Source organism: Mucor velutinosus (assembly GCF_035048745.1).
Source record: "Mucor velutinosus strain NIH1002 chromosome Unknown tig00001544, whole genome shotgun sequence".
Lineage (NCBI taxonomy): Eukaryota > Fungi > Mucoromycota > Mucoromycetes > Mucorales > Mucoraceae > Mucor > Mucor velutinosus.
The window spans coordinates 1,971,065-1,997,951 of NW_027041908.1; the positions used below are offsets into that span (position 1 = coordinate 1,971,065).

At 39.0% G+C, this 26,887-nt stretch overlaps 8 protein-coding genes across 8 annotated transcripts; 1 reads left to right on the top strand and 7 right to left on the bottom strand.

Annotated features, from left to right (window-relative positions):
• Nucleotides 1–1,666: 1,666 nt before the first annotated feature.
• ATC70_005929 (uncharacterized protein) lies at nt 1,667–2,218 on the bottom strand (the record flags this gene model as incomplete). Its single annotated transcript, XM_064825211.1, has 1 exon — nt 1,667–2,218. One exon carries the CDS (start codon nt 2,216–2,218, stop codon nt 1,667–1,669), a length of 552 nt encoding a protein of 183 aa, XP_064680588.1.
• A 1,813-nt stretch (nt 2,219–4,031) lies between these two features.
• On the top strand, nt 4,032–5,951 carry ATC70_005930 (uncharacterized protein; the record flags this gene model as incomplete). The annotated part of the gene is made up of 3 exons (XM_064825212.1): nt 4,032–4,262; nt 4,326–4,503; nt 4,570–5,951. 3 exons carry the CDS (start codon nt 4,032–4,034, stop codon nt 5,949–5,951), a joined length of 1,791 nt encoding a protein of 596 aa, XP_064680589.1.
• A 37-nt stretch (nt 5,952–5,988) lies between these two features.
• Nucleotides 5,989–6,962, bottom strand: ATC70_005931 (uncharacterized protein; the record flags this gene model as incomplete). Its single annotated transcript, XM_064825213.1, has 4 exons — nt 5,989–6,581; nt 6,655–6,744; nt 6,799–6,858; nt 6,914–6,962. 4 exons carry the CDS (start codon nt 6,960–6,962, stop codon nt 5,989–5,991), a joined length of 792 nt encoding a protein of 263 aa, XP_064680590.1.
• Nucleotides 6,963–7,137: 175 nt separating this feature from the next.
• Nucleotides 7,138–8,821, bottom strand: ATC70_005932 (uncharacterized protein; the record flags this gene model as incomplete). The annotated part of the gene is made up of 4 exons (XM_064825214.1): nt 7,138–7,556; nt 7,616–8,645; nt 8,710–8,766; nt 8,819–8,821. The coding sequence occupies 4 exons, from the start codon at nt 8,819–8,821 to the stop codon at nt 7,138–7,140; spliced, it is 1,509 nt and encodes a 502-aa protein (XP_064680591.1).
• Nucleotides 8,822–16,185: 7,364 nt separating this feature from the next.
• On the bottom strand, nt 16,186–16,845 carry ATC70_005933 (uncharacterized protein; the record flags this gene model as incomplete). Its single annotated transcript, XM_064825215.1, has 1 exon — nt 16,186–16,845. One exon carries the CDS (start codon nt 16,843–16,845, stop codon nt 16,186–16,188), a length of 660 nt encoding a protein of 219 aa, XP_064680592.1.
• A 132-nt stretch (nt 16,846–16,977) lies between these two features.
• LCL2 (Long chronological lifespan protein 2) lies at nt 16,978–17,514 on the bottom strand (the record flags this gene model as incomplete). Its single annotated transcript, XM_064825216.1, has 1 exon — nt 16,978–17,514. One exon carries the CDS (start codon nt 17,512–17,514, stop codon nt 16,978–16,980), a length of 537 nt encoding a protein of 178 aa, XP_064680593.1.
• Nucleotides 17,515–17,987: 473 nt separating this feature from the next.
• On the bottom strand, nt 17,988–18,803 carry hmt1_1 (ATP-binding cassette-type vacuolar membrane transporter Hmt1; the record flags this gene model as incomplete). The annotated part of the gene is made up of 1 exon (XM_064825217.1): nt 17,988–18,803. The coding sequence occupies one exon, from the start codon at nt 18,801–18,803 to the stop codon at nt 17,988–17,990; it is 816 nt and encodes a 271-aa protein (XP_064680594.1).
• Nucleotides 18,804–20,427: 1,624 nt separating this feature from the next.
• ATC70_005936 (uncharacterized protein) lies at nt 20,428–21,890 on the bottom strand (the record flags this gene model as incomplete). The annotated part of the gene is made up of 3 exons (XM_064825218.1): nt 20,428–20,863; nt 20,917–21,599; nt 21,651–21,890. 3 exons carry the CDS (start codon nt 21,888–21,890, stop codon nt 20,428–20,430), a joined length of 1,359 nt encoding a protein of 452 aa, XP_064680595.1.
• Nucleotides 21,891–26,887: the final 4,997 nt, after the last annotated feature.

Sequence of the window (26,887 nt, forward strand, 5' to 3'; positions counted from 1 at the left end):
CACTTGTTTTCATAATGATCTTCCCTTTTACGAATATGGATTTTGGTGATACAAAATATAATCGGTCAGCCAGTCATTGAGTGAGAGAGACATGATGCATAATTCAATGGTAGTACATGAAAAGTGTGTATGTATTATATACATAATTGCCATACGCAAGAATAGAGTTTTACGCAAGTAATGCATGTAGCAGGATTTGTTTTGGAGTATAATGGAAAATGCCGCAGTTTTTCAATAGGCAAAGAGTAGCACAAAATAGATAATGAAGCATCTATATAGTGCTTATATATCGCATGGCATTGTTATAGTTTCATTTACAACTAAACAAGACGTACATTAGAATTTTTGTCAAAAAGTAGTAAAAAAAAACGACTTCCTACATGTCATTTGCTTCTACTTCGTTGTTCTGCTATCAGTCTTTTCTCAAGCTTTTACCAACAAATACGAATAAAAATACAATCATCTTTGAAAACAGCTGTTTGGCTAATCAAGGGCACTTTTTGACTCGCAATTTCCTTCTCATCATGAGCTTTAATTATCGATTTCTCTTCTTAAGAAGAGGGTATCATGACGTTTGCTAGCCAAAACGGATTTCAATCCCCGACAAAATTCTGCTGGTCCAAGATTGGTCAGAGTTTGCTCGAAATCAACTCGATCGACCTATTTTAGAAAATTTATTATATAAGTTGCGATGATCAACCAATGCTTTCTAGTGGTTTTTTGAAGTACTTTTGAAGGCGCATCCAATGGTGCTAATTACAATAGGTGTTTTAAACAAGCTTATTGAGCAATAATTGAAAGTATGAAATGACATTTCTGGGGAAAATGTTGAAATTCTACATGTCAATGTTGTACAAACTAAGTTTCAGGGGTTGCGTTGGATCGAAACAATCATTTTGACCTGACATATGCCATAATAAAAGTCTCCACTTTGGAGGACAAAAGCGCGATTGTTTGATTTTCGGTGAAAATCATGAGGGATACCTCATGGTTTTTGATGGATTTTTGATGGATTTTTGACGATCCCAAAAAAGTTGAGTAAAGGTGTCAGACAGTGAATGCCAGATGAGAGCAATTGCTTGGTGCTACTCTGACGGTCTAAAACGGCCTTTAGCACAAGGCATCGCGGCTCAAATGCATCTAAATTATGCTGTGTTTTGTAAATTTTCGTGTACTAAGAGGCAATGCAAATGTGCTGTTTGCCCGTATATGATTTGTTTCCGTGGCTACAGACGTGGAGCACTTGGAATCAGTCAGGTTTACAACGATAAAAAAGGGGTTACAAAGGATTCTCATATGATAGTACAAGGTAAAAAGCCAGCATTTATAAATTGTCAGATGAAGCTTACAATATTCTAATGAGACGCGTCAAGACGATAGGTAACGAGAGTTGCCGCTGTTTAGGTGTCTTCTGATAAAAACAAAGTAAAATTAGAGAAGAACCAAAAGTGCAAAAAGTACTTGTATTATTTGATAAAGCAAAATGATGGTCAATCACAAGTGACAAATACTGAATATGTTAAAAAGCCCTATGCAAATAGTGCACCACTGCACACACTTCTCAGGTCAGCGTACGTGGAGAGCTCAATCAATTGTATTGCAATATAAAAAAGAGTTTAAAAGAAGAAAGCCATTCTTCATTGACTAATTTGGCATTTGGTATTATTTAGATAGGTTGAACATACACCCAGAATCTGGTATCATCGCTCAAGTACTTCTTGTCGCTTTCGATTTGAGCTTTGATCCAATAAACGCCATCTTTGTAGTTTTGGATATCCTGAGTGTTAGGGTTGTTAATACCAGTTTCACCATTTCTATGGCCAGCAAACCACTTGTCCAAACCAAAGTAAGCTTGAGATTCTTGTCTTGATTTAATGTCCTTGGCCAAGTTGGCGTTGAGTACAGCACCCTTGTTATAATCTGATGGACCATAGCTCTTGAATTCAGAAACAGAGGTACGCAACATGAACCAGCCTTGCTTGAAGATGCCAAAATTGGCAGAGTCTTGAGTTTTACCGTCACCGTACACATAGTTTGTAGTCATATCTTCGGTTTCAAGCATAGCAATAGCAAGCTCCAAAGTGGTGCCTCCGTTGTTCAAAATTTCTTGCTTTCTCTTGCCCAAATTTGCGACAGTGTAATGACCATTATCGGCGGCCAAGGCAGTAGCAATAATAGCAAAGAGAACAAAAAAGCTAGAGAAGATGTTGAGTTGCATTTTGAATAGAGAAAGAGAATGGAGATGAAAATACTACTAATTTATCTGTCAATTTATATTGCAAAAATGTCTGATTATATAAGCTGTTGCTCCCAGGCTTGACGGCAGTCAACCTTGCACTATTATGATTTATGTGTCTCTTCATTTTGTGCACATTCTAAAAGCCAAGTGTGATTCTAACATTAATATGGTATTCATGCTTTATTGGACGGGATCGAGCTCTTGTTGTAGCGGGAAAGTCGTTAAAGCCCGCGGATGGTACCTGAATTAATGTATGGGTCCACTCTCATGCAGCATATCGCATGTAACTCACATGTGAATTCTTTACCATTTGCGAGCAATCACTCAATGTTGACCTCAAGACCAGTTCATATCTGTATAACCTTAATGCTACCTGAGATGAACGCATTGATGGTGGAGAGTCATCATTTGCCATTTGCGTGTTGGTCTTTTTTTTAAGATTTAATACATAATTGCTCTGAATAACCATCATTCTCGCACTAAATCTTAATGTCGATTCTTCACTTGTACAAGCATTTTCCAACCCATACATCAGTCCAAGTTATACCATATTATTCAACTGCTGATCCTCGATATTAGAAACATTCAACATACTGAAGATATTTTCTATGTAAACATAGCATTCACATGTATTTAATTTAGTTTGGATATGTCAAAACTGCCTCAACTAATACTTGATCATTTGCATTTGGACGTACAAACGGAAGATCCAACATCATGCATATTTATTAGGTAAGCTTCGATTGCTTATTTGTGTCACTTTGACAGCCGAGGATTTATGATGCCTAACACAAGGCGGGCACTTATACTATACTACCCCACATTGTATGCCTAAGTTCTACACTTCATGCGATATCATACCTTGGAACCTGGTGCCGGTATAGATCAACTTTATTCCTAAATAATACAAGGTTTAATCGATAAGGGTAACATGTGAGAAACAGGATGGCTAAATTCACAATGGAAAATATGTGAATGGGCGATAGAAGAGATGAGATTCTGGTGTTCAATTCACCCACTGTATCTGATTCAGTTGTATTGTGTTTTCAACGCTCGCAGTCGACTTCTTTTGCTGCCTCTTTCAGGGCTGAACAACGTATTTGCACTTGATTGTTGGGGGAGGGGGGAGGGGGAGGGGCAGCACTAACACATCTTCACGCATTCAATGATTGTGAGTACAGACTATGAAAATATGGCTATCGATCTCTTAGGATCTGAACATTTAAGTCTTGATGTGCAAGCTTTTATAGCAATGCAGCTTTTTGATAATAATTTGCTTATGATGGTAACAAAGAGAGAGCAAATTCTTTAATTTTAGATGATGGTGTTTGAAGAAACAGTGCTTTCTTGAACTCTTGGAAGCTTCAACTCACCAATATGGCAGACAGCACATGTAGAGTCTACTTTCTATAAAGGCAGCATGTAGCCAGCATTGTCTTCAAGAAAACATTGGTCAACATTTCATCTAAAAGTTGTAGTTAACAACGGTGTCTAGCCAACCCATAAGGGCAATTATGTCATTTCTGTAGGGACCAATCGTAACTGTCTCTAGATTTTCCTGTCTTTGCAATAGCTATATATAAGTGTGGCAACAGGTGTATGCTCTATCAACAAGGTGTGTAGTAGGTACGTATTCTAAAGCTGCATGATCATTTTCATGCATTTGCATGGTGAAGTGCCTGAAGTATCCTATACATAAGATTCAGTTTCTATTGGGCCCGTCTCCGCAAATGGATTTGATTGTAACCGGGGGTTGATTAAACTTTTTTGTCCTCTTTCTTTCCCATTTCCTATGGCAATTATGCTTCGAGCTCAACGACAGCCTTTACTACAATTTAAACGACATTTCTCTTTAGATGTGAGTAGCATGAAGCCAGCTAATTCAATCAGCAGCACTGACAAATCTACACAGGGCCGCAATAGATTGTCCAACAAGTTTATTCCTATGACAAAGGATAAACCATCAAACTCAGCGGACACTTCAAGCCATCAGATCTTATTAAAAGCAGGATTTGTTCGACAGGTACAAGATACACCATGATGCGGTAGATGACAAGGAAGACATTGATGTGCTTGGCTTTTGTAGAGTGGCGCTGGTATTTACTCTCTATTGCCATTGGGCTTGAGAACAGTGGAAAAGATTGAACGCATCATTGATACCGAGATGCAGGCCATTGGTAGTGAAAAGTTATCACTTCCCATGCTGCTCAATCCTGAGGGATGGAAAAAGACAGGGCGCTGGGATGGATCCAAAGGAGAGGCAAGTAGCTTTTGCAAGATGATCGCAATCCGAGACTTACATGGATGATACCAGTTTTTCCGTTTGCAAGACAGAAAGGAGTCGGATCTCTTGTTAGCACCTACACACGAAGAAGAAATTACACAGTTAGTCGCAGCACAACTACAATCATCCAAGCAACTCCCCATACGTTTATACCAGATTGGCAGAAAATACCGTGACGAACTTCGACCTCGAGCAGGCTTACTGAGAGGAAGAGAGTTCATCATGAAAGATCTGTATTCATTTGACGCCACGCAACAAGATGCCTACCTTGCGTATGATCAAGTAGCTCAAGCCTACCGTGCCATTTTTGAAAAGATGGGAGTGCCATTTGTCGTTGCTGAAGCCGACAGCGGCAACATTGGTGGATCTAAATCGCATGAATACCATTTGATTTCACCCGTTGGAGAGGATACCTTATTGACCTGCCATAGTTGTGGATATACAGCAAACGAAGAACTTGCAGTAGGCAAGTTGAAACAGCAATTCAAGGACAACAGCGCTGCTTTGACAGATCTGATCTCGTTGCGCAATGTGGATACAACAGTCGTGTCGTACAAGGCTACTAATGCTGCCGAGGATGGTGTTGTCGAGGGTCTCGCTGCTATTTTCACGCCACCACAGCGCGATGCTAATGTGCTCAAGGTACAGACGCAGTTGAGCAAATATCTAAAGAAACAAGGCCAAATGAGCGAGAGAGCAACCATGGATATGGATGTGGTACCTCAAGCCAAGATGGATAGTATGGATCCTGCCGCTATTCCACATTTGCACGTCTTTATCGATGACGCATTGGATCTAGACTTACAACCAAGCCAACAACTGACTATCCACTCACAAGATCATTTCAGACTTGCTAAAGAAGGAGACCACTGTGTCTCATGCGCAGAGAAGAACAAAAAACTAAGTAGCGTGAAAGCCATTGAATGTGGGCATACGTTTTATCTTGGTACAAAGTATTCCAGTGTATTGGATTGTGGGTTCCGAGAGAGCGGTAAAAAGGGAGACAAGATTCCCGCTGAAATGGGTTGCTATGGCATTGGTATCACACGACTCTTGGCAGCTGTTGCAGAGGCACGCTATGATGAAAAGGGTATTGCTTGGCCAACATCACTTGCACCTTACAGCATATGCATCGTACCCACAGACGATAGAAAACAAGAGTTCAAGGAGATCGCGAATCAGATATACGACCAATTAGGTGAATCATTTAAAGGAGATATTGTCATTGACGACCGCCGATCTGGATTTGGCGCCAAAATGAAGGACGCTGAATTAGTAGGCTATCCTTACACCATCATTGTCGGGCCCAGATCATTGCAACAAGAGCAGCCTCAATTAGAGATTCATCAACGCATTCAACATCAAGAAAGCAAAAAGAGTATGATAGATTTGAAAGATTTACAACATGACATGTTTAATACAGCTTAGAAAATAAAATATTAAATAGTTATACACTTGAGAAATTTTAGTAGGGATCACGGTTTTCAGCCTTTTGGATAGTAGCATACAAGACATTAGCCTCGGTAGGTGGTTCAACCTCACCTCTCAGCAGAGCTTCAGCACGGATAGGTTTACCATAAAACTTTTCATTTGCCTTCTGTAACTCCAATAAACCAGTGCCCTCAATTGACATACCAGCAAACAAACCCTTTGATTTCGTGTATGAAAACACAGGCGTCACCTTCTTATCTCTGATATCACCAGCAATTGAAGCCTCTCCACCAGCACCAATGGGACCAGCACTCACGCTCAAATTACCACCCAATGTCAAATTTCCACCTTGAGAGAAAGCGCGCACGGCTTCATCGCTGTTCAAGATCAAGACAAAATCAGTGATATCAGCGCCAATTTGCGCACCAAATCCAACACCGCCCGTAGCAATTGCTGTAGGAGCACTCCATCTACCATCGGGTAATTTTGCAACTACAATACCACTACCAGCACGTCCACTCCATAAAAATCCTGCCTTGACTACAGTGAAAATGGCAAGACCTCTGGCTTCCTTGATGACTGAAACAGGGATAATTGTATCGAATCCGTTCTCAATCTCTTCTTTGCCTGAAACACATAACATGGGAGAATGGGTGTTACTACGTGGTCATGTAAATAAATCAAGAAACCAGCTACTCACTGATAAACTGCTCCAAAATACGAGACGCTTTTTGACATTCTTCGCCAAGACTACCGGGAATGGGGCTGTTGAAGTTGGGGCCGCTTTGAGCTGATACGCTGTAGTAAGCACGGTTGCTCGACTCTTGCAATATAATTTACTTACTGGCAGATGTTGCCATGTCGCCAATTTGACGACTGGCTTGTTGGCCAAAAGTGGTGGCGCCTGGATGAGGTTTGATCAGTGACAATGCATTCACCAAGCCGAGTTCAATACTTACTACTAGCAGCGCGAGAAGCCTGTTCTTTAAAACGATCAAACATGGACATATTTTGTGTAAGAGATAAACAAAGAAGAAAAAAGAGGAAAGTTTATGTGCTTCTTTTATACACGATACACACACCTTTTCAGATACATTTATTTACATCATATGTACCACCTTTCTGCCCTACTGACAATAAACCCAGCATCACATGCGAATCAGATAAAAATACACATTTTATTTTATGCTTTATGAAACCAAGCCAAGTCTTGGATGTCATTCAACGAAATTCTCTTGGACGGATCTCTTTCTAGAATTGCTTGGACAACTTGCTTTGCTTCAGCTGAAACGACACAATCGTGGGGCCACTTGATCTCTGCTCTCACAATGCGGTAAAACAGCTGAGATACACGTTCACCCTTACGTCGGTCATATCTGAATGGCAGATAGCCTACCAGCAGACTATACAGAATGATGCCCAATGCCCATGTATCCGTCTTTCGTCCATCATAGTCCTGCTGTTGCACAATTTCCGGTGCGGCATACTCTTCACTACCACATCTTGTCACTAGTAACGGTGACTCGGGATCTACCACACGAGCTAGACCAAAATCTGTGATTTTCAGTATTTCGTCACTGGATTGCTTATGTATCAGGATGTCTAGTGAAAGAGGTATGAGTACATGCACTTTGCTGCGAACGGGCTCTACACATGCTTACTTTCTAGTTTGAGATCTCGATGGACAATGTTGTGTTCGTGTAAATATTTGACAGCATGTAACAGTTGTAAAAATAATGTTCTCACTTGTGCTTCGTTGGCGGCCGAGTGTGTCAAACTCAACTGATGGTGCATTTTCTGAACAAAGTCAAACAGTTCGCCGCCTTCCACATACTCCAGTACGATACACATCAGCTGCTCTGTTTCCATTGTCGCTTCCAAATGCACAATGTTGGGATGGTCAATAAAGTTCAAAATGCCTACTTCTCTTTCTATGCTTGATCTCACTCGAGGGTCGTCCAACAACTTTCCTTTCTGAATGGTCTTGATAGCGACATAGTTTCCATGCGGATTAGATGCTAAATAGACTCGAGAAAATGCACCCACACCTAGCAACTTGATAACGTGATAACCGCCAATGGTTTTGCCGACAATGTCGATGATTTCTAGGTGGTAGTTTGGGGTATGGGGTATCGTATTGGGTTGATCTCCAAGATTGGGTTGTTCAGAGAGCGTAGGAATCGCTGTTGTGGGTGTACCTGAGAAGCTAGACAGCACTGGGATGTCTTGCTCACCCGATGCGCTTGTGACAATGGGAAGAGACGGAGGAGGTGGGAATACAAAGTGTTTGTTATTGTTGGCCGTGGTGTTGGGCAGAGGTGTAGGTAGGCTATGGAGTGCGTCTGTTTGCAAATCGGGTGTCGTGGGAGATAGTAATGGCTCTGTAGCATACAAATGCTGTGGAATTGGCGATGGTGCAGGTGCCTGTGATGCCTGACGTGCGACCAAATGACGAAGACGGCTGGCATAACTATCATGGTGATATAGATCGTCGTCTTTGGGCGTTGGTATGGACGAAGTAGGTGATGAAGGCGGGACACTCTGTCTTATGGATATCTTGCGAGAGAGCGATGGTGGCGGACGAGGTGTCGATAAAGAGTCGGAAGACGTGTGAAAAAATGCATTTGTTTTGCTTGTATCTGTATTAATCTCTAGTGCAGGTGTGGGCCGACGATGATGACCAGCTGCAGTCTAAACAGCAATTAGTATTTTCTTCTCATCTTCAACTAGAAAAACAAAAAACCCTGCTGCTTACTTGGCCCTGTTCTTGTGCTTGGTTTTCTGGAGATCGTGTAAACTGAATCGATGTGGCCTAAGGGATCTCAGTTCAGGGACTGTTCAATTGATATGACAGCAACACTCACCATGATGGTTGAATTATATATTATGTGTATAGGCTGTATTGAAAAAAAAAAAGAAAGAAATAAGAAAGAAAGAAAAATGTTTGGGATTATATGAAACAGAAAGGTTTTTTCAAATGTATAAATAAAGAGGCCTATTTATTTGATTGAATCTACAATGGGAGGACCATGTTATTTTGAGTCACGCATCTCGCATCTGCACCAATTGCAAGTGAACCTTATGTTTTTACCTTTTTTCGAGCATCGCTATTGTATGTAAACCCCTCACCAAATGCCCTCCTTTAGATACCGTTATTGGTAGATGGCCATTGAAATGATGACCACAGCAATTGTGTATTTTTATGCGAACGACAAAAAGTTGGCGTTTTTCTTGTCCTGTTCGCAAAATGCTCTGCCTTCACAGCGAATGGCCTTTATTCCAAATCAAGAAATCAATCCGCAACTAATGTGCTGTTACGTAATAAGTTCGACATTGGTAAGAGGCGTGTCTATGGCATTTCATTCCAATGTTTGCTATACATTTCTATAGCTATTGCTGTCATCCACATGAGCTCGGATCTTTCGATCCAACTTGATTTTCTCTACAGCATCTATTCCCTCGGAAAATCAAAAAACAGAATCAGGAACCATACATGTTCAACTAAACACTCGCAAATATTTAGCTTGATATCAATACTCGAGAGGGATATATATTTCTCACATTTTGCGTAACACATGTTCGAGTGCGACCCTTTGATAGTGTTTGTTGCTGTGTAGAGAAACCAAAGATTTGGCGATCAATTCATGCGTTCTCTCTATTCCTATAAATACGTTGTGTTACAACGGAGCACGATATATTTATAAATTTGCAATGAAGCTGCTGCACGTTTGTCCTTGGTTTCAACAAGTCATGTCTCTGTACCTCGGTGTATATGAAATTCTGCTTTGGAGGGCCATTCCGTGGATAGTGGTAATAGTCCCACGGAATCAAAGTGGCTGTGCTGTATCATATATTATTTAATCGATCCTCTCGGCCTTCATATATGCGAATTATAATAAGGCTATTTATAAACAACTGCTGGTTTTTTTTATACTGCTGCTATCAGGAAAACAACAACCTCGTCCAATAATCAATCAAATAATGCTTAACATTAATTCCATTAAAATGCATCAACTACTATTTATCAATCTCCAATATTGTGCTGCTCACAACATATTGGTGTCGCCACATCTCTTTACATAATCCCTCTCGTTTGATACCAGACGCGCTGTTAGTCATCTCCTCACTCATTAGCTCTTTGGCGAGTTTTGACCTAAACCAATGTTCTTTGCCGTAGAACCAATGTACAGAAACCTTCGAGTGGTTTTGAAGGATTGGTATTATTTTTTCATTGCTCTCTTGCAATTCAATATCTGAACGATAGGTGCATTTACGCTTGCATGTCTTGCATAGAAAAAGCAACTTTACTACAACTTTCTGTTTCAAAGCTTTGAGGGATGTTGCCAGGACTTGAATGCAAAAACGTAAAAAAAAATGGCAAAAGTGTGCTGCACTTGGTAACTTCTATTGACATAAATCTTGCGCTAAATCCCTCAAATCTGCTCATTTACAGAACAAAAGATGAACAGACAATTGCTATCTTCCTGCTCCATGTAATAACACAAGTTTGCATTTTTGGGTTGCTGGAATAATCTTTTTGCATAGTAATTTCTTAAAGAAGTGCATTTTGCGATCAATGTCGTGTAATTTCTAGTTTTTGTTTCATCAAACAGCAATGTCAATTTTCTCAAAACTGGTACTAAAGCTTGTGGTTAATGGCAGTATTCACAAGTACACGAAGGGTTCCTTCTTTATTCGCGCGCCAAGGGAAAAAATTCAGGAAAAACTCCTGTCAAGCCCTCAAAGTACTTTTGTGGCAACATTTCTTTATAAAACTTTCAATGATTTACTTGTATTTGCATTAACGCTCTTTACATTATCGTCATAACATGATGCATTTATTGTTACTGCACACTTTCAAAGTCTCAAAAAGGAAAGAAGGATCTTACGAGTATCTTGATGGACTAATGTTATTAAATGCAAGGCTTTAAAATAAAACCATGGCTAATAATAATACCATGTAATTAGCTACCTACATTTTATTGGCTTCAAAGGTACCTAGTATTGCCTTCATGATTAGAAGGGCATTGAGTTTGCCGACCGGCCCCACCAGCGAAACTCAATACCAACTCAGAATCATAGTTTGCTCCAGATTGGCCAAATTTTGATAAATTTCGACCTGATCAACCTGTTTTGTCATATTCGACTGCATAAATACTTATGATCATCTTATACTTCCTTAAGTTAGTCCCTGGTGGTAGGGCGAAGTGGTAGAACTCCCGTATGCCAACGGGAGGATCCCCGGTTCAAATCCTGGTGAACGCAAGTTGTTTGATTTTTTGACGTAGTACTGATGTCCTCGTTTGGTGTTTTGTACTCTTATCCATTATCTATATTTTGACGATTTCCGCAAGACTGTATTGGCTCTAGGAGTCGCACCTTATTAGTAGTAGATTTCTTTCCCAACTTAGTTCAAAAATATCTTATTCCCCTTCATTGCAGACATTGGGTCCACCAACAGTCTTTTCTATCCCTCAGTATGACATTTAAAGGACTTTAAATAAAACCTGGAGCTCGTCTCCCCTACAAAAAAAAATACTTCCTTAAGCTTTCTTGGAATACGTTTCAAGGCGCATCCAATGGTACCAAGTAAAATAGATGCTTTGAGTAAATTGATTGAGTATTTTATGAAAAAATGAAATGAGGTTTCTGGTCAAAAAATCGAAATTGTTAAGCACAAAGAATAAAAGGATTATTATTTGTAGCTTATAAATGTTCGATATTATAGAAACAAGAAAAGACTTATTTGAATAAGATCAGACACAAAGACTAAAGATTTATTGATGAAGACCAGAGTTGTTCTATTTATACTAAGTTCTGAATGCCAAAATAGCAATTTATCTTGTACAACGCTTATCACATCTGATGAACCTCAGTATTTAAATAGCTGAGATGCACTTCAATTATTATAGCCTATCCATGTTGTTGCATAACACAGACATATATCTACCCACCATCAAGAATACCTTAATCTTCATAGACAGTTGTAGCCCTTCTGGCACAACAGAAATTCTACATATCAAGGCTCCAAAAAAACGATTTCACAGATTGCGTTGAATTCAGAAAATAATTTTGACTTGATATATATATCATAACAAAAATCTTCATTTTGGAGGTCAAAAACGCGATCGTTTAATTTTTGATAAATTTTTTTTTGTATGAAGGCAGGCTACCACTCGTATTTATTATGTTATTAACATGCTACCAAAAGACTATTCTACCTAAAACGACTAGTCTATAAGTGTGTGCACAAGAGGGACAAGAAGGGCATGACTACTAATTTGAATTATTACCGGGGCAAAGAGTGTGTTCCCACGAGAAGGACCCAAGAGATTTTTGACTAAGGATAGTACTGTCAGCACTTGATCAGATGGTTATCGCGAGAGAACAAAGATACTCGATCGAAGCCGCAAGCAAGAGAGAGAAAACAATCAGAACCACACCAACAACTACGTTACCAAACTTCTTGCTGAAAACCAACTTGAAATCGCGCCAGACATTGCACTTCATGACCACCGTTTTCATCCAATCACCCAATTCAAAAGACAACGTGAGGGGAATGTACTTGCGCCATACAATTCCAATATCTTGACCAGAAGAATACACAATTTTTTTCAAATCCTGAGAGGAGATTGCAGTGAAATTGGGTTAAATGGATTTCACAAAAAAAAAATAAAGCAATAGTAAAATACAATAGAAATCAACTGTATTTTATTTGCGTATAAAATGAACTGAAGATCCTGGAATTGAGTAGAAAAAAATATTTATACATTTGCAATTAGCTTGCAAGATTAGCGATGATAGAGAGCAATAGATGCTGCTATTGCGATGTCTGGCAAATGTTGTTGATGTTTGAATTAAAGTAGTAATCAATGCAAGAGTACTGGCCATAAGGATCGATTTGAGTAGCCTTGATGGGCTTGGATGAACTATCGTCATAGCATGATTTAATGTAATCTTGACAGTTTAAGGTGTGATGTTTGTTATTAAAGTGAAGAACTATTTAGCTGCGGTATCATGCAGCTATGGCATCAAGGCATAGTCGTCATATTTAAATAAAGATAACATCACTTATTATTACAACCATCATGGGTATGATTGAATACATTGTTGTGATCAAAAATGCTTCATTCACATGATGTGCGATATAAGTATGCCTCTTTACTTTAGTATGTTTGAATGGTATTTTGATGCACATAGGAGCGCTTTTTTAATAGATTGAAATAGTATGGATTTGGATGAGTGATATTTGAACGATTTCGGCTTTCAATGAGATTGCTTCTAGTTGGTAACTTTATTACATATTTGTCCAATTAGTGTTATGATTATATTTTTATTATTACAGTAAATGATTATTTATTTGAGGTATATTTCAGATTAAGAAAAATATAAATTTTACATTCGATGATATAATTTGCATATTTTTAACATTTTTAAGTACTGGAATGGCAACAACTGTTCGTCATAATAAGTGACAGATCAATAGCACATCAATTAGTGATAGACCCTCGCTGTTTGAACCCTCTAGCCAATCAGATTGCTTGAAAACTCCGCTGACCTAAAAAAAATTTGCGAGGGTTTCCCCCTGTTTTGATGTGAGGCAAAATTTTAAGCGCCGCTATAATAGCAATATAACCGCAGCTATCATCAAACTTCCCCCAGGTGCTAGAGCATGCCTTACTTACATCACCTAGCTTTAAATTCAGGCATTGAGACCCTCAATCATCACTAAAGTAAGTAGCGATAACCAAGTGGAGGCAGCCTATCTACCTCCTAGCCTCGGATAAGTTCTTGTTGAGCTTCAGTGATAGGCACATCCACCACAACGTAAAAAAGTATGCTTCAAAGAAACATAAAAATAATAAAAGAAAGGAAAAAAGAACATACTACTATAGGAATATAATAGTATGTAGGCAAAAAAAAAGGGACACTCACACAGAGTGGACCAAAGAAAAGCGTATCACAAATGTAACATCAAAGATGTTCAAAACAGCTCGTTGTTGTTGCAACAGAATTGCATACATGAGCAAAGTGCATGGTAATAGTCGAATGTAATGTAACGCAAACACGCACAACTACAAAAGCAATGGTGGTATAAGTTTGCACTACAACATAATGACTAATGTTGTCTCATGTGAAGCCACAGAGGCAACGCAGACAGCAAAAGAAGAAAGCGCAACAAAGTAAACATCATGATAAAATGCATTATCACGAGAAAGGAAGCAATAATACAAACGTTCAAAGAAGTTTTATATCATTGCGACCAGAAGAAAGAAGATACTTACCACTTACCACAACCACAAATAGACCGGAAAATACAAACTCACCGGGTATAGACCAGAGAACGAGCATGCACCAAAGACAGTAGACCAGGAAAAACCAAATTCGCAACAGCAGCAGCAACACCAGCACCATCGAAATACCAGAGAACAAACGACACCAGAGACCAGACAAAGACCAAGAGGCAGACAACAAAGACAGCAGAGACAACAGAAAAGGAACAGCAGCAGCACCCATGTCAAACAGGCAAAAAAATTATCAAAACATAATAAAAAAAATTCGATTAGTACAGGTTTTACGTCTTATATTGCTCGTCATCGAATGGTACCTACTATATTCCACTTCAAAGAGGCAGTATCGAGTACTTTTAACAATACAAAATTGTGTCATCAAAAGTTAGAGTGTTACTATCAATTAAACGGTTTCCAAAACCACCATGGTTTGATGCTGAACGCGTTTTGCAAAAAAGGAAAAAAAAAAACGGGGGAATGAAAAAATGAGAGGGCGTCTTATCCGACGTCACAGCTAGTAGAGTTGAGCACTACTCTCCGCCGCGGCAGCGGCGGTTGCGGTACTCAAATTTGGATTTATGCAGTGGTCAGTTTTATCACTAAACTTGATTTGATCTGACATCTTTTAAGCGTTTTTGCAGAATTTGACTATAGAAACTATCATTGTTGTACCCAACTTTCTAATGCATTTATAGAGAGCTAAACAAGGCGCATCCAGTAGTGTTAGTTACATTCTGCTTACAGACTAAAAGTAATGAGCAATTTTCAAAAATATGAAAACAGGCTTTTTGTGAATATATCAAAATCTAGCATATGCAAGTCTCAAAAAAAAGAGCCTCCAGTGTTGCATTCCATCTTTACGATCAATTTAATTTTATATGTATCATAAGAAAAGTTTTCATTTTTGGGGCGAAAAACGCGATCGTTTGATTTTCAAGAACTTTCCCTTATTAGTACACATCAAAAAATGAGGATTTTCATGAATTTGCAATAATCCAAAAAAAGTTGAGATAAAGCATCAGAAAGTAAAGGGTGGACAAGGAGAACGCTTGGCCCTATTCCGAGCTTCCACGACGCTTTGTAGCATGAGTTATTCGTGCTTCAAAATGACTAAATTTGGGCAGAATTTGTCCTAAAAATAAGGCGTAGTAGGTTATGTTGCCTCGGAAATAAATAAATTACAGCTCTGTCTGATGTTTCTGATGTCCTGCATTTGTAGAACTCAACACCTAAGCAATCGACGCTTTTATTCTGGTTCTAAGGCTCAGAACCTCCCTCTTTTTGATGGTTACTCACAACAGAAGTATCATACCTAGCCGTGAAACTAGACTTAAAGCCTATCCACGATGTAAAACACTCATATTTAAAGAGAAATGGCTGAAACCGGACAGCCAGACTCGATGTCAGCATAATGGGGGCGAGCAAACAGCGATATTTTGTATCAAAGTCGGGCGAATAGACATCTATGATGCCTGTAAGTTCCATAATACAAGATTCGACACCAAGTGTGGAATTTGAGGCTTTATAGACTAAAATCCACGGAAAAAAAAGACTAAAAAAAAAAAACAATAAAGTCAACTTGATAAAGGTATGTTTTATTATCAAACTGACAGGTGTAAAGTAAACTGAAGTCTCTCTACTGGCCAGGTAGATGATCCTTCTTATATACTATAACAATGGATAAAAGTTCTATTAATTAGATTAACAAATAAGTCAACTCAGATCAACTAATGTCGAATTAGGCTAAAAGACAACTCCAGCAAGCTAATCATGATTTAGCTCTCTCTGGATGAATAATTAGACTCTCATCCGAAGTACCCTGATCTAACCTTTCTATAAGGATAATTAATATCGATCTAGTAGCATGTATCCGATAGGTACAGTCTTCTTAGTCTATATCAACAGTACATATCTAAGTGTATATCGCTGAGCATACATCTTTAGCATGATAAGCCTTTTGTAACATGATTGTCCGAGAAATCGACAACGCGAATGTGCTGGGTAGGCACATCACGGGGCAGCAATTCACCAGTAATGTCGGCTAAAGTATAACTAACATTGCGAGTATAGTTCTTGATGAAATATGGACCGAGCCATCTGGGGTGAAGTTTAGTTGATCTGACAGGGTCGAAGAGCATGACCTTTGAATTGATGGGATACTTCTCTTCAATGATCTTGTGATGCTTTTCGAAGCGCTCATGGTCGCGCAATTGTGTTTCTTTGATACGCTTATGGATGGCAGGGATTACCACATCCTTAATGTTCTGTAAGCGGGCATCAATGACTTCTTTGGTAGGATCCTCGGGTGTCTGGTCAGCATTAGGCAATTGAGTGTAATTCTGGAAGAGATTTGGGGCAAGCCCAAACATGATAGCAAACGACTGCGATTGATGCAATCTAGCGTATTGAATGTTCATGGCATACTGAATGACATCGAGATACTCATCCCATGCCTCAGGTTCTGCAGCATCGTGTGTCAATGAAATAAAGATGGATCGTTTCGAAATGCCCACATACGCTTCGACAACACCATTAGCTTGTGCAGCGTACGGCAACGAGGTCAAGCGATCCATGCCACTAATCTGACTGAACTCTCTCATAAATGCTCCAATAAATTCAGAGCCATTGTCACTAGTGAGCCGCTTGAAAAATCCAAAGAGACAACATACACTAAGCAATGCTCTTGCAACAGTGATATGACTCTTATCAGGAAGAGCTCGTAAAATGGTGAATCAACTGAAATAATCGACAATAACTAGCAGGAAGTTATTGCCCGAGGTGGAAGTGGTAGCAAAATCACCTAAATCGATAGCTATATGATCGAACACATTGTCTGGTAGCACGCTACGAGGAGGATGATATCCCACTTGGTAGATACCATGCGATTGACAAGCATAAAAATCCTTGGTTACTGTGGCGATGTCATTGCGCATGTTGGTCCAATGTACCTTGTAATCATTGTGCAAAATCTTTTCCATTGAATTGATGCCAACATGACCGAGTAAATGCACTCGCATAACAAGCTCTAGACGATTCTTCTTCGGGGGAGTCATGTAATCAGCATATTTCATAGCACGTGAAATAAGAGCATTACAATCTGACTGTCCACCAGATGAACCACTGTATGAACTTTTGGCATCAGCAGTCTGTTTATTCTTTAAATCTTGAGCGCTGACAGATGGCATGTTGTAGGTGCTCGCATCAAAAATATCAACATTGCTATCATTCAATTCCTTGGAATAGTAGTGTGGATCCAATTCGGTTGGCATCCCAAAGGAAAGCTGCTGCAATTGCTTTTGATTGTTGAACTGCTTCTTGCGTTTGAACTGCGTACGATTGGAGTGATTGGGCTTAGCAAGAGAAAATTGAGTGACTTGGGACTCTTTGGCGTGATGAATTCGTAATAATAAGTCGATGATAATAATCAGTTGTCAACTGTATCTAAAACGAAAAGCAAAGAGCTTCTTTATTACAGGGCATCTAGCTTGCTTAAATATGGTAGATCCCTGGTCAATGACTACTACGTTGAGATGGTATATAAATAGCAGGCCACTGGGGCCTTATGGATTGTTGGCATAGCTTGTTGAGAGGCCACCTAAGTCGGTATGTTTCATGTAGTGTAGGTGGATCTCGATATTTTGACATTGGGGAGATTGAATGTATTGTAGTTCCTGAGGCACCTGTGCACACACAATTGACTGGACTTGTAAACATAGATGTGATGTGATACGATAAACATCATCTATGCTGCTACACTGTAAAAGGTGGCTTGAGGAGAAAGTGAATGTAGCCTAAGATGCATGCTTGTATGCAACATGGCGTTGGTGAAGCCATGTTTGTTCTTTCGCATAGGTTTACGCTTTTTTTCAGGTAGCATAATACTTTGATTGTTATAACGATTACCCCCACCCAGGTTATTGCCACCCTCGTCATCGTCAGAGGTGAATAACCGACTGAGTGCATCAGGTAATAGGTTACGCGTACCAGGGATATGAACCAGCTCATACTTGTAATCAAAGAACAGTTTCTCATACCACGTCAACAGCATCATGTTGGGCGTACTTTGCGTTTGAAGCCAGATTAAAGAGCGATGATCTGTGTGCAAGAAAAACTCAATACCGAAAAGCCATTTGTGGTATTTGGTAAGCATGTAGACAATGGCAAGCAACTCACGTTTGGTAGTAGAATAGGCCATTTCAGAAGGGGAAAGCTTACGACTCGCCATGACAACGTAATGAACCACGCCATCCTTGATGTAGTAGATGATACCACCGATAGCAGTAGCTGAGGCATTAGTAGCGACGTGCAGCTTGTAACGAAAATCAACTGGGCTGAGGGCGACTGGAGATGACAAAGCATCCTGCAACGATTTGAATGCCTTGGTGTGCGCATCAGTCCACAAACCAGAAAGGAATTTACAATTGCGCAACGCATCAAGAGGTGCTGCCAGTTCGCTGTATCCAGGGATGACTGTTGTGCCAGAAGGGCTACAACTGTCTATGAAGATTAAGGTATTCTTGATGGTGGGTAGATATATGTCTGTGTTGTGCAACAACATGGATAGGCTATGATAATTGAAGTGCATCTCAGCTATTTAAATACTGAGGTTCATCAGATGTGATAAGCGTTGTACAAGATAAATTGCTACTTTGGCATTCAGAACTTAGTATAAATAGAATAACTCTTGTCTTCATCAATAAATCTTTAGTTTTTGTGTCTGATCTTATTCAAATAAGTCTTTTCTTGTTTTTATAATATCGAACATTTTTTATAAGCTACAAATAATAATCCTTTTATTCTTTGTGCTTAACAATGACATTGCGAAAGTAATTGCAAAACACCAAGTACTTCGTCAGCTGCTTACCAGTGGTAGGTACAGGCCACAGATGAAAATTGGTCAATTTGCGAGCGTCAGGCATGTAATGAAATAGCCACCCAAACGCAACTTAATTGAAAACCAAAGTTCATCAAATAGCACTCATTCAAATTCATGCTATTTGGATCTATTAATGAAAGCGCTCAAATGTACTTAAAAAAACCATTTAAAAATACTAAAGTAAAGATGCATGCTTATATCGCACATCGTGTGAATGAATCATCACTCCTGATCAAAGTATATTCAATCACACCCATGATGGTCGTAATAAGTGATGGTATCTTTATCCAAATAGAATCAAATCAATAACAAGCATATTCAAATATGACAACTATGCCCTGCTGCCATAGCACTACGGCCCAACTGATGTTCTCACAGAACATGGATGCGCCCTTTTGGGAACATCGATGTTCTCATGAGCACATTGATGTTCTCATTTGAGAAGGTGTAGTTTTCCACATGAATAAAATGGTTTTAATAGCTAAACTATAATATTGTAGGCAACAGAGAGACTTTTATTATCTGTAAGATTCATAAAATTACTAAACGTATTATAAATTGCACGAGAAAATGGCAATTTAAAATTACCTAATAACTACTTATTAAAGTAAAAGAATATATTTCAATAAGATATTCGGGTAGTTTCGTGGGAAGAACGTCAGATCCACAACCGATAGGTTGTGGGTTCGACCCCAGTAGGAGCATTCTTTTTTTCAAATTTCTGAAAATCGATGTGCTCATATAAGAATATAAATGTGCTCACATGGGAACATTTCGGATGTTCTTATAAGAACATCCGCCGACTTATAATAGATCTGTAGGAATGCCGATGTTCCCATATGAGAGCATTTTTCGCCTTTCGGGAACATCGATGTGCTCATTTGGGAACATCAAATAGATTCTCATATGAGCACATCGATGTTCTCATGAGAACATTAGTTGGGCCGTAGTGTAGTTGCACAATATCCCAGATAAAAGGTTCCATACTTCAATAACAAACATCACACTTTAAACCATCAAGGTTACATTAAATCATGCTATGACGATAGCTCACCCAAGCCCATCAAGGTTACTCAAATCGACCCTTATGGCCAGTGCTCTTGCATTGATTACCACTTTAAATCAAACACCAACAACATTTGCCAGACATCGCAATAGTAGCATCTATTGCTCTCTATCATCGCTAATCTTGCAAGCTAATTGCAAAAGTATAAATACTCTTCTTTTTTTACTCAATTCCAGGATCTTCAGTTCATTTTATACGCAAATAAAATACAGTTGATTTCTATTGTATTTTACTATTGCTTTATTTTTTCTTTGTGAAATCCATTAAACCTGATTTCACTACACTGCGTTGAGCAAACACAAACTTGTCCTGGTTAATTTGGAGATTAGCCTTGGTCAAACGACGGATCACCTCAGCGACTAACGCAACGTGCTCATCAAGAGAGTCAGTGTACGTAAGGCACCCTAAATGGTCGATATAAAGTAATACCTGATCAAGCATGTCGGTAAACAAATTGGATATCAAGCGCATAGCTAAATTGCCCATGAAATTTACTCCAAAGCACACCTTCCTGTGGACCCATTGCGTTTGCCGGGATGCAACTGGAGCCCATTGTGATGCAGCAGATCCAGCAGCAGTGCGAGTAAAAGCGGGTGCTGAGATGGCAGCAATCTCATTTGCGATTAAAGTTGATAGCGATTCACGAGCGATAATGACGATAATGTCAACATCGTAACTATCAATGATGCCATTGGATTGACAGATGGTGTTAATCTAATCCTTGACTACCCAAGGAATGGCATCCAGGAACAACTTAGCCAACAAGTAATCGGATGGGGCTTGATCCAGGGATCGACGACGCAAGTCAATAAAAGAAAGGCCTTCACGTTTTCACCGGGCAAAAGCTGAATGCTCAACAAATCAGACGCACAGCGTTGACGTTCTTCCAATACGCTAATGCCATAACGAGCCTTGATAGCCGACTTGAAATCATTCCACGATGCAGGAGCAGTGCAAGCAGAAGTGAACGAGCCGTACCAAGTACGTTGTTCTGGAGACAGCATAGGTGGTACTAAGCGAGCATATTCCTTGTCGAAATCCATCTTGTAAGCGAACATGACATCCTCAGACTTCAACAGACAAGCGTCGACTGTAGGAAATATTGGGCTTTTGGGGTCGAATTCATCCATACCAACCCACTGAAATGCAGGTAAGTTGTTGGGAAAGAAAACTGTTACTGAGGCGCTCTTGTTGGATTTGACTCCATCGACTGAGGATGAGCCAAACGAAGCAGCAGCCGAAGAAACGAGGTTATCATTTGCAGTAGCCTTGGATGCAAGCAAACAATCTCGAATCTGTATGATACTTTGAATGGACGTATTCAGCTGGATCAACCGAGCTAGGGCCTGGGCTCTGGCCTCCTCACTTTGCTCAAGGAGCAAGGTCGTAGAGAGAAGCTGAACTTCGGCGAGCTGATTGTCAACAATTAGCTTCAACTGATCAGTGCGACCTTAAAGGTCCACGTCAATAGAAGATGAACTAGCAGAGGAAGGGGGATCGAGGTCCATCGCATCACTAGCAGTAGTAGTGGGAGCTTCGCCAGCTTGACCACCCAATTTCTGAGACGTTTCAGCGAGAAAAAACTGAGAAGGGTCAGTAACATCTACAGCCTTGGTGGCACTGGCGTCTGAAGGACGCAGCTCAGTGTTTCCAGCAGGCTTAGATTCGGAACTGGGGGATGTGGTTGTACTTTGAGCAGACATCAGAGTATACAAAATTGAGTAGTAGCAAGATTAGTACTAATGATACAATCAAGGTTTTGATTAAAAAAATGATGAGTTCGTAATAATAAGTCGATGATAATAATCAGTTGTCAACTGTATCTAAAACAAAAATCAAAAAGCTTCTTTATTACAGGGCATCTAGCTTGCTTAAATATAGTAGATCCCTGGTCAATGACTACTACGTTGAGATGGTATATAAATAGCAGGCCATTAGGGCCTTATAGATTGTTGGTATAGCTTGTTGAGAGGCTACCTAAGTTGATATGTTTCATGTAGTGTAGGTGGATCTCAACATTTTGATATTAGGGAGATTAAATGTATTGCAGTTCCTGAGGCACCTGTGCAAACGCAATTGACTGAACTTGTAAGCATAGATGTGATGTGATACGGTAAACATCATCTATGCTGCTACACTGTAAAAGGTGGCTTGAGGAGAAAGTGAATATAGCCTAAAATGCATGTTTGTATGCAACAGTTTAGTGATAAAACTGACCACTGCATAAATCCAAATTTGAGTACCACAACCGCCGCTGCCGCGGCGGAGAGTAGTGCTCAACTCTACTAGCTGTGACGTCGGATAAGACGCCCTCTCATTTTTTCATTCCCCCGTTTTTTTTTTTCCTTTTTTGCAAAACGCGTTCAGCATCAAACCATGGTGGTTTTGGAAACCGTTTAATTGATAGTAACACTCTAACTTTTGATGACACAATTTTGTATTGTTAAAAGTACTCGATACTGCCTCTTTGAAGTGGAATATAGTAGGTACCATTCGATGACGAGCAATATAAGACGTAAAACCTGTACTAATCGAATTTTTTTTATTATGTTTTGATAATTTTTTTGCCTGTTTGACATGGGTGCTGCTGCTGTTCCTTTTCTGTTGTCTCTGCTGTCTTTGTTGTCTGCCTCTTGGTCTTTGTCTGGTCTCTGGTGTCGTTTGTTCTCTGGTATTTCGATGGTGCTGGTGTTGCTGCTGCTGTTGCGAATTTGGTTTTTCCTGGTCTACTGTCTTTGGTGCATGCTCGTTCTCTGGTCTATACCCGGTGAGTTTGTATTTTCCGGTCTATTTGTGGTTGTGGTAAGTGGTAAGTATCTTCTTTCTTCTGGTCGCAATGATATAAAACTTCTTTGAACGTTTGTATTATTGCTTCCTTTCTCGTGATAATGCATTTTATCATGATGTTTACTTTGTTGCGCTTTCTTCTTTTGCTGTCTGCGTTGCCTCTGTGGCTTCACATGAGACAACATTAGTCATTATGTTGTAGTGCAAACTTATACCACCATTGCTTTTGTAGTTGTGCGTGTTTGCGTTACATTACATTCGACTATTACCATGCACTTTGCTCATGTATGCAATTCTGTTGCAACAACAACGAGCTGTTTTGAACATCTTTGATGTTACATTTGTGATATGCTTTTCTTTGGTCCACTCTGTGTGAGTGTCCCTTTTTTTTTGCCTACATACTATTATATTCCTATAGTAGTATGTTCTTTTCTCCTTTCTTTTATTATTTTTATGTTTCTTTGAAGCATATTTTTTTACGTTGTGGTGGATGTGCCTATCACTGAAGCTCAACAAGAACTTATCCGAGGCTAGGAGATAGATAGGCTGCCTCCACTTGGTTATCGCTACTTACTTTAGTGATGATTGAGGGTCTCAATGCCTGAATTTAAAGCTAGGTGGTGCAAGTAAGGCATGCTCTAGCACCTGAGGGAAATTTGATGATAGTAACAGCTATATTGTTATATATATATATATCGGAGCTTAAAATTTTGCCTCACATCAAAACAAGGGGAAACCCTCGCAAAATTTTTTTTAGGTCAGCGGAGTTTTCAAGCAATCTGATTGGCTAGAGGGTTCAAACAGCGAAGGTCTATCACTAATTGATGTACTATTGATCTGTCACTTATTATGACGAACAGTTGTTGCCATTCCAGTACTTAAAAATGTTAAAAATATGCAAATTATATCATCGAATGTAAAATTTATATTTTTCTTAATCTGAAATATACCTCAAATAAATAATCATTTACTGTAATAATAAAAATATAATCATAATACTAATTGGATAAATATGTAATAAAGTTATCAACTAGAAGCAATCTCATTGAAAGCCGAAATCGTTCAAATATCACTCATCCAAATCCATACTATTTCAATCTATTAAAAAAGCGCTCCTATGTGCATCAAAATACCATTCAAACATACTAAAGTAAAGAGGCATACTTATATCGCACATCATGTGAATGAAGCATTTTTGATCACAACAATGTATTCAATCATACCCATGATGGTTGTAATAATAAGTGATGTTATCTTTATTCAAATATGACGACTATGTCTTGATGCCATAGCTGCATGATACCGCAGCTAAATAGTTCTTCACTTTAATAACAAACATCACACCTTAAACTGTCAAGGTTACATTAAATCATGCTATGACGATAGTTCATCCAAGCCCACCAAGGCTACTCAAATCGATCCTTATGGCCAGTACTCTTGCATTGATTACTACTTTAATTCAAACACCAACAACATTTGCCAGACATCGCAATAGCAGCATCTATTGCTCTCTATCATCGCTAATCTTGCAAGCTAATTGCAAATGTATAAATATTTTTTTCTACTCAATTCCAGGATCTTCAGTTCATTTTATACGCAAATAAAATACAGTTGATTTCTATTGTATTTTACTATTGCTTTATTTTTTTTTTTTGTGAAATCCATTTAACCCAATTTCACTGCAATCTCCTCTCAGGATTTGAAAAAAATTGTGTATTCTTCTGGTCAAGATATTGGAATTGTATGGCGCAAGTACATTCCCCTCACGTTGTCTTTTGAATTGGGTGATTGGATGAAAACGGTGGTCATGAAGTGCAATGTCTGGCGCGATTTCAAGTTGGTTTTCAGCAAGTAGTTTGGTAACGTAGTTGTTGGTGTGGTTCTGATTGTTTTCTCTCTCTTGCTTGCGGCTTCGATCGAGTATCTTTGTTCTCTCGCGATAACCATCTGATCAAGTGCTGACAGTACTATCCTTAGTCAAAAATCTCTTGGGTCCTTCTCGTGGGAACACACTCTTTGCCCCGGTAATAATTCAAATTAGTAGTCATGCCCTTCTTGTCCCTCTTGTGCACACACTTATAGACTAGTCGTTTTAGGTAGAATAGTCTTTTGGTAGCATGTTAATAACATAATAAATACGAGTGGTAGCCTGCCTTCATACAAAAAAAAATTATCAAAAATTAAACGATCGCGTTTTTGACCTCCAAAATGAAGATTTTTGTTATGATATATATACCAAGTCAAAATTATTTTCTGAATCCAACGCAATCTGTGAAGTCATTTTTTTGGAGCCTTGATATGTAGAATTTCTGTTGTGCCAGAAGGGCTACAACTGTCTATGAAGATTAAGGTATTCTTGATGGGTAGATATATGTCTGTGTTGTGCAACAACATGGATAGGCTATGATAATTGAAGTGCATCTCAGCTATTTAAATACTGAGGTTCATCAGATGTGATAAGCGCTGTACAAGATAAATTGCTATTTTGGCATTCAGAACTTAGTATAAATAGAACAACTCTGGTCTTCATCAATAAATCTTTAGTTTTTGTGTCTGATCTTATTCAAATAAGTCTTTTCTTGTTTTTATAATATCGAACATTTATAAGCTACAAATAATAATCCTTTTATTCTTTGTGCTTAACAATTTCGATTTTTTGACCAGAAACCTCATTTCATTTTTTCATAAAATACTCAATCAGTTTACTCAAAGCATCTATTTTACTTGGTACCATTGGATGCGCCTTGAAACGTATTCCAAGAAAGCTTAAGGAAGTATTTTTTTTGTAGGGGAGACGAGCTCCAGGTTTTATTTAAAGTCCTTTAAATGTCATACTGAGGGATAGAAAAGACTGTTGGTGGACCCAATGTCTGCAATGAAGGGGAATAAGATATTTTTGAACTAAGTTGGGAAAGAAATCTACTACTAATAAGGTGCGACTCCTAGAGCCAATACAGTCTTGCGGAAATCGTCAAAATATAGATAATGGATAAGAGTACAAAACACCAAACGAGGACATCAGTACTACGTCAAAAAATCAAACAACTTGCGTTCACCAGGATTTGAACCGGGGATCCTCCCGTTGGCATACGGGAGTTCTACCACTTCGCCCTACCACCAGGGACTAACTTAAGGAAGTATAAGATGATCATAAGTATTTATGCAGTCGAATATGACAAAACAGGTTGATCAGGTCGAAATTTATCAAAATTTGGCCAATCTGGAGCAAACTATGATTCTGAGTTGGTATTGAGTTTCGCTGGTGGGGCCGGTCGGCAAACTCAATGCCCTTCTAATCATGAAGGCAATACTAGGTACCTTTGAAGCCAATAAAATGTAGGTAGCTAATTACATGGTATTATTATTAGCCATGGTTTTATTTTAAAGCCTTGCATTTAATAACATTAGTCCATCAAGATACTCGTAAGATCCTTCTTTCCTTTTTGAGACTTTGAAAGTGTGCAGTAACAATAAATGCATCATGTTATGACGATAATGTAAAGAGCGTTAATGCAAATACAAGTAAATCATTGAAAGTTTTATAAAGAAATGTTGCCACAAAAGTACTTTGAGGGCTTGACAGGAGTTTTTCCTGAATTTTTTCCCTTGGCGCACGAATAAAGAAGGAACCCTTCGTGTACTTGTGAATATTGCCATTAACCACAAGCTTTAGTACCAGTTTTGAGAAAATTGACATTGCTGTTTGATAAAAACAAAAACTAGAAATTACACGACATTGATCGCAAAATGCACTTCTTTAAGAAATTACTATGTAAAAAAATTATTCCAGCAACCCAAAAATGCAAACTTGTGTTATTACATGGAGCAGGAAGATAGCAATTGTCTGTTCATCTTTTGTTCTGTAAATGAGCAGATTTGAGGGATTTAGCGCAAGATTTATGTCAATAGAAGT